The sequence below is a fragment of the Platalea leucorodia genome, assembly GCF_965183815.1.
Source record: "Platalea leucorodia genome assembly, chromosome: 4".
Lineage (NCBI taxonomy): Eukaryota > Metazoa > Chordata > Aves > Pelecaniformes > Threskiornithidae > Platalea > Platalea leucorodia.
Window position 1 is genome coordinate 51,111,762 of NC_138826.1, and position 12,975 is coordinate 51,124,736.

At 40.2% G+C, this 12,975-nt stretch overlaps 1 protein-coding gene across 7 annotated transcripts in view; it reads right to left on the bottom strand.

Annotated features, from left to right (window-relative positions):
* Nucleotides 1–770: 770 nt before the first annotated feature.
* PARVB (parvin beta) overlaps nt 771–12,975 on the bottom strand; it is a 64,031-nt gene continuing 51,826 nt past the window's right edge. For 4 of the 7 annotated variants that reach the window (XM_082310032.1, XM_082310034.1, XM_082310035.1 and 1 more), the window contains 3 exons: nt 10,742–10,843; nt 9,089–9,161; nt 771–4,441 (listed from right to left, as the gene is read on the bottom strand). In XM_082310032.1, coding sequence (XP_082166158.1) covers nt 4,365–4,441; nt 9,089–9,161; nt 10,742–10,843 — 252 coding nt within the window. In that variant the 3' untranslated portion in view covers nt 771–4,364. The remainder of the gene's footprint in view (nt 4,442–9,088; nt 9,162–10,741; nt 10,844–12,975) is intronic. The other 3 variants (XR_014227966.1, XR_014227967.1, XR_014227968.1) reach the window with 3 other exon arrangements.

Genomic DNA, 12,975 nt, shown 5'->3' on the forward strand with positions numbered 1-12,975 from the left:
CTGACGTTTCCACCAGTGCATGAAGTATCCCGTCTTCTGTAGAACAGCACTAGTAAATTCTGTATCAGAGTTGCATTTGTTTTCATGCCCATTTCCCCTCCCCCGCCAGAGTCTTTCTGTATGTTCCTAAGGCACACCTCATACACACACACACACACCTGGCCTTCACATAAAAACAGCCACTGAAGAACAATTCAAGGAATCAACAGCACTCCCACCAATACTAAGTTCTGATAATGCATTTTCCTGCTTCTCCACACTGCCTTGCTTTGTTGTGGAGCCACTCTATGCTCTCCCCATACCAGAGCAAAGGGAAGCACACAGGCATTTTCACTGTCACTTTAGACTTACTTGGGCTTCTGGCTTCCCAAACCCTCTGTAGATACATACAGGACTGCCTTTGGCATGCCAGGCTTCCCTCCTGTGCCGCTGTGGAAGAACTGGGCCCTAAGTTTTCTAACGGTATAAGAGGGTGTAATTCAGTTACTTTTCTCTTGTGGAAGGAAAAAGGTAAACAAATTGATCAGGCCCATTATCTGAGCAATATTAAAAAAAAAAAAAAAAAGCAGCTGACAAAACCTACAGAAGAGCTTATTTGTGTCTGCCCATACAATCTCATCACCTGTACCAGGGCCAGAAACCTGAGATCACTGCTTTGCTAGGTCTACATAGATCATCATATATTGAGGAGCCTTGATGAATACGACAGCTGAAGCCCACCTTTCAAAAGTTCTTCCCACAGACTTGTCCATTTAGCAAAAAAAAAGATGTAGGAAACCAAGTGATCATCATTTATTTATTTGAATAAATAGTACAACTGTCACAAACCATGCACAACACTCCTGCTGTGATTTTTAGCAAACATAGCATTGCATTGTAACTTGCTTACAGTACACAACTCCTGTCACAAAGCTGGATGTCTCCAGCATATGACAAGTCCAGAATTTTATCTGCAAGGCTGGTTTTTAGTAGTTAGAAATCCAGAGTAAACACTGTTAAAAACAGTAGAAATGAGCCTTAAAAAATACATTAATACTGAAAGCAATGGGGTGTGGGGAAGAGGGGTAAGAAGTCCTATAAGATTTTAAATGTTTAAAAAAAATCTGCCACTGTTGGTTTTTCATCTTGAGAAACAGGATGCAGCTGAGGAGTATTGGGTTTCTTCTGTGGTAATATAGCTCACTGGAACTGAGTATGTCAAGCAGATGCACCTAAAAGGCAAGTTGTACGGACTGGAAAAGACAGACATTCATTAAGTACTTACAAATGGTGGAAGCTTTAATGCTGCAGAGCATTCAGCATTCCAGATGAGCTCAACAGGATTCAGATCTACCCCACTGGCACCCAGGGAACATATCTAAAACTCCAGTAACACAAAGAGTTCATGAATAACATTTTTAACACTGATTTATCTTTTTGAGAGGAAAAGAAGTAAGTATCATGCATATGTAAGAGAAAGACATGACAAAAACAGGTGTTTAAAGAAGCTTTACCTAAATTGCTCTTCCTGTAAACTGGACTGCTTGAAGCTCCAGTTCAGTTAAACCCAGCCTGCTCCCAATCTGGTTAACAATAAACACGGAGTCTACAGGAACAGTGACCTGGCTAGTCAGCAAGGAGCTAAGGGATAAAAAAAAAAAAAATGTATCTTCCCTATGCAACATTTACCAACAGACTTAAAAACATCACAAAACAGGGTATGACACCTGCCCACAGTCTGTCCAGGGCATCAAGCCCCTAGTCTTGACTGACAGGGATATTAATCAAAGGAATGCTAAAAGGGACCTCTGCGTCAGGTTGTAGAGGAGGGACTCAGGTTTCTGCAGAGTGACCAGAAACACCTAACTGAACAAAACAGAGACAGTCTTAAAACTTGGTGGTATGTTCACATCTGCTCACATGCAATGAGGATGCCAGCTGCAAATCCCCGTCTCAGAAACAGCCATCCCCCCTCCCAAACCCAAACCGCTCTTATCAATCTCCTCTTGTTACTTTCTGTTTGCTTTTGATATTAATATTGCTTGCCATTTCAAAAAACTAGATTTCTCCGGAGGTCTTTCCCAGCATCTCGGAGAATATAAACAGCATTGGCAGTTCCACATCAGCTGAAGGGAGGTGGGTGGAATGACAGCTCTTTAACAGACTTGTTTCCCACAAATCACACTGCATTAAACTAAAAGTTTGAGAGACCTTTCAGTTCAATCACCTTCCAGCCTCATGATACCCCTATTTCACAGCACGAAAGTTAGACCAATTTCATTAACTTGCCAGGAGAGCTGACCCACCAGGCCTTAGTGCCTCTGCAAGTCTCCTCTGTAATAATTGCTAGTGTCATGGTAGAGTCTAGTGGCCCCATCTGAAATTCAAGTCCAATTGTACTAGGCTCTGTATAAACAGCGAGAGGTCAGCTCCCTCCTAAAGTACAGACAAGCAATGACTCCCCACAGAACCTCAGAGGGTAGATGAGATCTGAATTTTTAATGGAAAGAAAGGTCAATTTCCTTCCATCTTTGTTTTGGAGGTATGGGAGGAGGTGACCCAAATAAATCAAATACTAGAACTCAGAACCCAAAAATATGAAACAAAGAAGCAGAAACCCATTTCTCTCCCTCTGAGATGAAAAAAAATGTTTAGTGAAGGAAGGAGAAAATCCCAATTGTAAAATTATACCATTCAAACAGCAAGTGTCCTCTTGAACTCAGAAAGGTAAATAGAGTTTGGCATAAGAAATCCGCTTTAAGGGAAAAAAGATGCCTACTTACAACAAGACTCAAGCGAGCCCATGGAGCAGAGCAATGCCACCTGCTTCCTCTTTGGGGCACTCAGCCTAATGTTTCGCACAAAATCACGGCTGCCCATAAAAGAAAAGTTGCTCCTGTGATACGTAAAAGCAGTAGTCAAATCTCTCCCCTATGCACTCCAAGGAAAGGAGTGATATTATATTCATATTCCACAAATAATTTACTCTGGAAATTACATTCCCATTTCCTTTGCACAGCTCACCTCAAAAATCTACGGCTCATGTTCCAGCACAGCCTCCTGGTACACACCGCTACACCTGTGCATCACCAGCCAGCAACAGCTCCACAGATGAAACCTGTTAAGTACTACAAGGTAACTAGACTCTACCAGATAAATCTAGCAATCTTTTTTTTTTAAAACAGATTCCCACTAAAATCATTAACAGCTTAAAAGACTACAGGACTATGCCAGAGCCTAGCAGAGTATTTCTGGGGATGCCACAGGACAACTTGATGAAATTAGTTTAAAGCATAACTGATCACTGAAGAGCTTCACATTTGAGTGCTAACCATTGGCTTGCACTATGTATACCATGTCTTGCATAGCCCAACACAATCCACAAGTAAAGGCAAGCTCTTATTTATACAGGAATTCAGTTTTACTCATTAGGAAAGAAAATACATAAAACTCTGTTTATAAAAGTCTGACCCCCAGAACTGTACAGCTGCCAATAACTCCAACAGGAATGAATCTGAACCTCTAACTCAGCTACGTGAAATGAAGAGTCAGCCTTTAAACTACCGAGCTTGTTATTCCCCATGTAGTTTCAGAAAGGACTGGGGGCAAAATGCATTAATCCATCCTGCACCTATTTGACCAGCTCCTGACTGACCTGATTGAAGATGCATGCTTAACAGATGACAGTGCTTCTAGTAACCAAATTTATCCTAGAAAGGAGATGAAATAAAAAATAGACATCAAAAGATTAGCTGGTCATCCCATTGCAAGACTTATTCTGTGTAAACACTGAATGGAAATAACACTGAGTAGCATGAGGTTAACACAAAAACTGAAGCTTTTGCCATTAGCTTCAGATAGTGCCTGTAATCCCCTCAGTCTCACCCACCCAATAGAATGTAAAAAACCTTATTTAACAGAAAAGGCTCAGCTTCTAAATAAATTCCAATGCTAATTTCCTATTGCTAACACGTAAGCCTGGTAAATCATGAAATGCCAGTGGCAACCAAGGTGTATGCAAAAGAAAGTCTATTATAGAATCAAAGAGTCTCCAGCCATGAAGAAGGTCTCATGTTTTCCCTGCTTATTAGCTAGTGGTATATTTCCTTTATCAAAAGAACACTTGTTGATGATAACAAACAACAGACTCAACAGTTTCTTCTGGTACAAGTGTGAAATATCTACACATTTTCAAGTGACTAGAGAATACACATGCATTATTTTCAGTGGGATTTTCATACAAACAGCTACAGAGAGACCACATCAACTGTAGAAAGAATGCATGAAGTATAGCATAAGGCACAAAGGGAGCGTGCAGAGGGTGTGTTTATTGTAATTTCTGCCTAAGGAGGTTGGAAGGATGAAGACCTCAGCAGCTTCCAGGATCATTCAACGTTCTTGTACTTTGTGAACAGGTTGTACAGAACCCTGAGCGTAGACTTCAGATCCAAGTTGACAACATCTGTGGAAGAAAAGGAGAAATCCTTAATTTGCTTTTTGTTGTCCCTCGTTTGTCCTCAAAGGAACAAAAGTCCCCACATCTTTGAGCCAGGGAGATCAGCAACAAAAAAACCCACAGATCTCCTCAAGTCAAGCTTTTTAAACTTCCCACATGATGCACTTCAAAACACCTTCACAATAACACAGCCACAGCTAACCTCTCTGGGAAACGGAAGAAATATAATTCCCTTCCTCATCTACAACTGGTTACAGCAAAAGTCTACTTCTGTCTGAGACCTGGGATAAAGGCTTTGGGAAATACCACCAATGACTTCACTGGCCACAGAAGCAGCAAACAAGTAGCCACGCACATCATATGAGATACTGAACCTCATACATCCACAACTCTGCACTGATACAGTCCATGAATAAAGCCTGAATTCTCTTAGCAGACTCAAAGTTTTCTGTTATCGAATATCCCTTCTCACCATGCTAGGCCAGGGAACAGGTCTGGAACAGCTCTCAACAAAAAGCTTTTCTGGTAGCACATCCCAACCTCCTACTATAATAAAATGCCAGGAAATACCACAGACGTAATCCAATAACTATGGGGGGAAGGCACAGCACAGAAGGCTGAAGAGGTGGAAAGAAAGGTTGGATATAATACTTAAGAAAGGAGAAGGAGGAAGTAAAAAATACACAGTAAACAACATATATGGAAGCAGAAGTAAGGAAGACCAGATAATTAAAAAAATCATTAAAAGAACTAGTAAGGCAGCAAACAGTGAACAGACTAAGTACAATTAATGTGAGGTCCAGGGGAAACACCTACTGCCTGTTTTGAAGAATCATTGCCAGGACCTCTCCACCCTTCCCTCCCACCCCATACTGGATAACACTCTAATCCCCACACTTCACCTCGTATTTTCAGTAACCTCTCAAACTTTTCTTTCTACCTCTTTCGTGTATTATTTTACATATTTCAATTATGATTTTGTATTTTGCATTTGCAAAAGAATCTTCTGCTGCCCCAAAGAAAGGAAAGGTCCTAACTGCGGTGAAGTAATGCACCCTGAAAAAAGAGATGTCTTACCTGGATAACTGAAATATGAAATATTTTTAAGTTTTCCAGGTGTTACAGAAAGTTGCTTACTACCATAGCATTCTCAGTAAGGTAACACCCAGAATCAGCATTGGTTCCTCTGCACCAAGACCCAGTTCCCTCAGAGATGGATTTAAAATGTAAATTTAGCCATAGGAAAAAACACTTTGCAACAGCCATGCATTTCTAAAGCTGGGAAATTAAGGCAAATAACTGCAGAAGAGACAACTACCAGCAGATTTGACCCACTGATGCCGGCAGCCACTTTTGCTTGCTAAACAATTAAACAAATTAGTGCTGGCACTATGAAAATGCAAAAAAAAAAAACTGGCCCAAACAGTCAGCTCTGTAGTGGTCAGAGATTTTTAGTGTATTTGCCCCATTCCTCCCAAATGGTTTTCTTCTCCCCGTGCCACCCATCTTCAGCCTTCCACTGAAAGCAAGATGGGTCTTTTTCCTGAGCCACTGTAACCTCCATCTCAGCTGCCACGGCATGAAGCAGTGTGATCAAGTCTTGCAGGGTTCAATTCCAGCCTCTGGCTGACATTGGTTCAGAGGCAGGAACTGCCTATGCTATAAACCAAGATCAAGGTGCCAGTGGGGAGAAACAGAAATCTAGAGGGTAGAGCAGAAACACTGCTGGAAGCTAGGAGGACAGTTAGGATACCAGGGCACGTCCCAAGGAGAGAGCAGCTGGCAGTAAGAGGCAATGAAGTGCCAGAGCAAGAGCTAAGGGCACCAGAAAGAGCACAAGCAGGAGCTGGAAGGGGGTTCAGATCTGCAGCACTGGGCTGGGCAGGCACCGTCCATCTGCCCTCGTGGAGGCATTTAAGGCTGACTCCTACCAATCTCCAACAGCAATCTGAGCTGGGTACCTGCTGCTGATTACCCCAAGTGATTACCCTGAGGAATGAGAGGTATGGGAGACCCCATCACTAAAAGAAGGAATGGATCCAGCTCTTTTATTTGGCAGTGTAATGGCATGTAAATTTAGGGTCATAAGAAACTATTGTGGTCATGTAGTCTGATCTCATGTACAACACAGTCCTTAGAGAACTTTACCTTGGTAATCCTGTATTGAGCTTACTACCCAAGCTGTGGCTGAATTAAAAAAATAAGCTTAACAGTGCTTGTTTTTTTGTTTTCTTTTTTCTTTTTAAATCTTCCAGTGGTGGAAATTCCACCTCCATCCCTTGACAATTCAGACTGATCATTAATTATCTTCACTGTTGCAGAAGTTATACTGTAATTCTAGTTTGACATTTTCCTTACTTTCAGACCTTGTTATGCCTTTGTTTCCTGCTTTAAAGAGTACAGTAGTGTGAGATGCATCCTCCCTGTGTGGGCGATTACAGTGTTCCTTATTGATTAGTGTCTAACAGGCATTCCCAGGAATAAGCATATTCTCAGCCTTCTGTTTCTTATTTTAAAATGAAGCATGCGCAGTCATTACATTACCAGCAACAACTAATAAACTGTTAACTGAAAGTGGCCATAAATCATCAAAATTGTTTAAAATATTCCATTAATTTAAAACTTTCACACTCCATAACAACCCTGTTAGAGGCTAATAAATTAATCCACTACATGATACTTTTGCTGCAACAACTCCGCATCAATTTCTGCTGCTGGCTCAATCTACTGAATCAGGCTGGAAGAACAGAGAAGAGGAGCTGTCCTGTATGCTCCTATTTTTGTTAATCACCTGTACAAAGACACACTAAAATATTAAACAAGACCTATTTCCTGCAAGAACCGCTGAAAGCACAGGCTATAGAAATAAAAATTGTGATGTTCTGCTCTAGACAATGTTCTACATGAAAATCCTACAACTAATTCAAGAGGCGTTTACTACCCAATTCACGCTAAAGGACATGGATTCACCTAACAGGTTTTCCAGCCTATATGGGAATGAACAACAGATCAGCATGCCATTAACAGAGTATACTATACACAAAACTTTTTGCAGAGCATCGGAGTCTATGACAAAATGAATTCTTGTTCTAAGAAACAGGTATTCAATGACTGTATCGACTGTCAATATCCTACAAAGGATTCAGTGAAACTACGGTGAGAAGATGTTACCGTCCTCTTCACAGGAGCAGCTTTTCAAGAGCATCAGTTTTACAGGCAATTGCAGCCACACAAACACACGTGAGCACACTCACTCCAACAGCTGTAAACTACTGCTGCCGGGAATGGGTACACACACAGAAGAGGAAGGAATACACGCAAGAGACTGTACATCCTGCAGCAGCAAAAAGGAGTTGTTCTGTGAGCTAATTTGGCTCTCTAACTTCTATTAATAATTAAGTTTTCGATCAGTAAAACACTTAAACATATTCTGCTGCTTACTGAACCTACACACCTTGTCTGGAGCAAACAAAAGAGCTGCTATATTGTTCTACCACTCATGACAGTAGAGGGATATAAGACAGCCTTATGGGAAGGTAATCTCCTCCGTTAGATCAACCGATTAAAACAAAGGACAAGCTTTAAACTAGAGAAGTCTCCTCCTAGGTTTTAACATTTCCTCTCTTGAAACAGGCTTATCTAGCTTGCCTGGTCTCCTACTGCAATCTCTTTAACCCTTCCACTCAAAAACCTGCCATTCCTGATTGTGCATTCATATTTCTCCAGTTTCCTTGTCCTCCTCATATACCCACTGACTCAGCTCCAATACTCAGAACAATCCTTTACTTTCCCAAGTCAGCGTCTTGTTTCACTGAATTCTTCAGGAGCGCTTTTCATCCCCAAATTTAAAATAACAGCACTGACAGGATACATATGCATTTGATATTGTCTTTTGCCTTTTTTTCCCCACTATAACCAACTCCACTATTTGTTAGTCTATTTACTATCACCGCTTGGTCTCATTTTAAATCAGACAGAACACTTCTTGGGGGCTCCTCATTTTTCTTTCTTCTGTGGAAGCCTCTAACACATATGTAGTTTGTAACATCAGGAATAAAAATTGCTCGTTTAGCAGTCATAAAGTTTTAGCGCCTCTTTTTATCCCTAGCGCAAGCAACAATGCAGACCTCATCATTAATTAATTTCAAGGTTCAGAGACTTTAAAGGAAAAACTAATTTTTTTTTTTTAACACTTTTCCGTTCTGACTCCCAAGTCCATATAAATCAAGAAGAGAGTTTGCTACCAGTTCTCCTAAAAAAATCAAAAGCCTTTCAGTTATCTGTCACTGAAATCTGATCACAAGAGTCCAAACTAGTGCTAACTGTAAGAATTATGAGAATTAGACCATGAAAAGCTTCCTGCTTTGATTGCTATTGAGAATACCAGCTGAATTTATAATACAGCACTGAACAGCTCTTGGATCATTCACTAAAGCGAGACTCGTACACCTCAGTGAATCTATTCCAGACAAGAAACACAGGTAAGGATATACCCCAGACACAGACAATTAATTCTTTGGAAAACTGTCAAGGGGCGCATTTACAGCTCCACTTTTTGGTACTACTGCTACTGTCTTTGAATGGAGTCGCACCTGAAATGCACCTCCTATTATGTCTTTATGTACAGCTTAAAGCCACACGGCATGTCCATACCTTCAGGACGAGCTTTTGGTTTCTTCAGTCCTCCATCTTGCATCAGCTCAAAAGCAAAGGAAACATTATGGACCTGAAAGAGGTAAAGCATTTAGAATCTCAAAGTTATACATGCATTAAAAAACTTTAATGAAATTTTAAGAACGCTTTAGTCTCTCTATACTTGACATAGAGAATGATAATTCTCTTTAAATCAATATTAAACATTTACATATTTAAGCACAGCAGAAAGTACATATGAGGGACTAAGAAATGAAAGCTTGTATCATTATAGGGCAAATATTCACTTTTTGATACAAAGAAAGTAATTTAATATTTCCAAATTTCAAGTGTAAAAATGTGACTGAGTACCACCTGAACCAGGAAACCCCATTAAATCCCAATCTCAGTCTCTATGGCAGAGGCCAGAGAGCTCCCAGTAACAACTACAACAGAGATGATACATTTTCTTGAGTTCTTCCTGCCTGTACCCAAGATCAACATTTCCGACTACAAGGCAAGAGATCACTCGCCATCCAGGCAACAAGGAATGTAACAGAAGTGGCATAACTGAACAGAGATGAGAAAATACATATGGGTGTGTAAGAAAGAAGAAATAAGGACACTAAATGGAATTAGTTTCAAACAACATTAGTCTTTTCTGCATTATTATCAGCTGCATATCAAGCAACATCAACATTGCATCATCAAGGAGCCAGGCTGCTTGTTGCATGACCTTGTACTAATCCCTTAGTCTCTTGGTGCTTTGGCCTCCTCTACTTGAAAACAGAGATAAAAGTCAAATTAAGTTTCTCTAATGAAGCAAATGCTTCAAAAAATGATTTGTGGTGGCAGTTCCTAGACAGACTGTGCAGTGAACAAAAAAAACCCACAAGCTAGGCACAACTATACAGAAAGAGCTTTCTGAACAAGCCACCAAGGATCATACATGAACATAAAGTCAGAGGAAAAAAAATGGACAAAAAGGAAAAATGCAAGAAAGTGGGTGTCTTCTTTTAATCTCTCCTTTGAGAAGTTAACATTATGGTTTAGAGGGATCTGCATAGCAGCTTTCTTGTCCACACTTACTGAAATTTAAGCAAGGTAATATGGATTATGAATTCTGTGCATTTTTGTTACTGCAAACGACAGCTCTGGAGATACACAGCAAGGGGAAGAGATTTAATTAAAGCTACTCATCTTGAAAATCAGGGAGTTACATACAAAGCTCCCCTACAACAAGGAAGAAAGGCCCCTTTCACTGGCGCTTATTGGTCAGGATTTTATTAATCTCTTTTTACCTGCTACAGCTCCTCCTCATTCATTGCAACAAAACCAATCACTTTCAAGATGAAAATATTTTTTCCTTTCCCAAAAACACAGAGTCTACCTCTCCTCCTTTGATTTACAAATCCCCTTTCCTCAAGGCAGAGTCTCCACACAAAACCACAACATTACTTCAGGAATACTGGATAATCTTTATGAATTTAAACCATTAACAACAAAGTCATAACCGAACAGGTGCTGTCACAGCCAGTGCATCTTTGCTACAGCTCCTGAAGAGAAGAATATACCAGGTTCTGATTTACTGGGCACAAAGAGAAAGGACACAACGATTGGAAAATATCATGTGGTAACAAAGCAAAAAGTATATAACCTAGAGTTTCTACCCACCTTTTGATCAAAACTTTCAGGTGTTAAGTAGAAGTTGTGAAGTGGAACAAAATAGTCTTCAAGGAGACCCATGAGCAAAACCAAGTAAACACCATCTGCAAACTAAATAGAAATGTTGATGACATTCCTAGGTGAAAGCATCTGTTTTCAAATAAGCATTCATAAACAAGCAGAACAAAGTATGCTTGGCCCAAATTATGTACTTTGATTTCTACCACTCAGGAGTCAGAGACTGCTCCTTTCAGGCACAGCAAGGAATTGACAGCAAGTGTAACAAGCATTTAGGGCTTTGTTTCATCTGCTCCCTGGATTCACCTGTACCTTTGCTATCACCAGTGCAGCTGAGCAGGCTAAATCAGTCTTTTCTTAAGAGACTGTTGATATAGCTGCTTTCTTGTCATTTCTCTAAAGGAAAGAAAAAAACTACAGGATACAAGGCTTTCTCCCTACATCTGGTAGCATTATTTCCCCCGCTCTCATTTCCTGAGCAAAACAAGAAAACCCATCAGCTATTGCTATAGCATTAACCCATGCAAGATCATGTGCCAATGACTATTTAAATCACTTACATACAGTAAATAGCTCTAAGCAGAAGAAATTAAAGGGAATTCACCTGCGAGTTATCTACAATTTGTACTCCTTAGTTGTGCAGAGTATTTGGTCTGAATAGGCAGGGACTGAAAACAAGATCTTCTTTATCTCCAGCCAGTTACCTACTTACTAGGCTACTGAATACTTTGGGGTGAGGTTAGAGTATGTATGTCTGTTCTTGCTTTTCTTCATATTCATTTTATTTGCTTGAGGAATCTTGCCAACTTCACTACAGTATTTAACAAAGCTTTTTTGATTTTAAAAAAAAAAGACTTCCTGGGAAACATGTTTGCACATTATATACTCCCAGTCCTACTACTACAGTACCTGGTAGTTTCAACCACAATCCCTCTTAAGTCATGTGTTTTGGACATTCAAATCTCTGCCCTTAATCAGAACTTGAAATTAAGTCTCCCCTGTCACAGGTAGGAAGTTTAACTTCACAAAAGAATTAATTTTTCCAAGTCAAAATAGATTGTTTACAGTTTCAGTAAATACTAAATAATATACTAAATACTGTCAGCAATACTATTCAGTATTCCTACCAGACAGGATGACTACTTACTGGCTAAGGTGGGTAATGTTATGTATTTCTAACAGACTTCTCACCTGTGATCCTGATATAGCATATGTGACATCCTCTAACCTTTTCAAAAATAAATTGTTGGTACTTCCACGGCATGAAGCAACAATTTTTTGTGACAGATCATATATGGTCACCTATTTATTTCAGCAAAGCTATAAAATAACAGTGAATGACTGGTATTAAACTAAGCCAGGCTTAAACCGATTACCTATGCTCCTGGTATAATTCTCTGGATGCTGTGCTTATTTTTTTGCCAGGACAATAAGATAACCATCTCTTCACAGTTCAGTGAACTCTAAAAAGAATATCTTCCCCTGCTTAGCCAAGCCCATGCCTGAAAATTGCTTAATTTTATCTGTAAAGTGAGAAGTACCCCGCTGACACTGAAATTCACACTCAAGGTTTCCAAGCATACTCGGTACCCACTTCTGTGCTAGAGACAGAGAACTCCTCAGAGCAGACAGTCACCTCCACTAGCTTTAAACAAACTAACCTGGATACCACTGGCAGTCAAGCCACTGCAGTACAGGAGCTCCAAGTCATTAATCCACACTTCTGAGAAGCAAGCACAGTGCATGTGCTCACAAGACAGCAAGGTAAACAGGAGGATATGAAGGCCTTTGCTGCAACAGCAAAATTGTTTCCAGTCCCACTTTGATGTGATCAAAGCTAGCACTGATATCTCTAGGATGAACTGCACACTGCAGTCCACACTCATCCCGAGAGCCCCAGGCAGCCAGCTATTAAGAGCTTACACCAGTTCATCATGAACCCTCACAGCTAGAAAAGACACAACCCACCATCTACCCATAACTACAGCAACTGCTTTGCAGCACTCCACTTTCTGATCCAAAAGAAAAGCTGCCCCGAAATCCAGCCATATTCTCCAGTCATTAATATGACGCTATTAAATATTCAAGAGTTTCACCTTATAATACAAATCAACAGCAATATGAAGTATGTGTAAACATGAGTAAAGGACGCAACCATCAGTGAACGTCATTCCTACTTAAAAGACAGAGCCCTGATCTCATAAATTAACATGCCCAAAGATAAA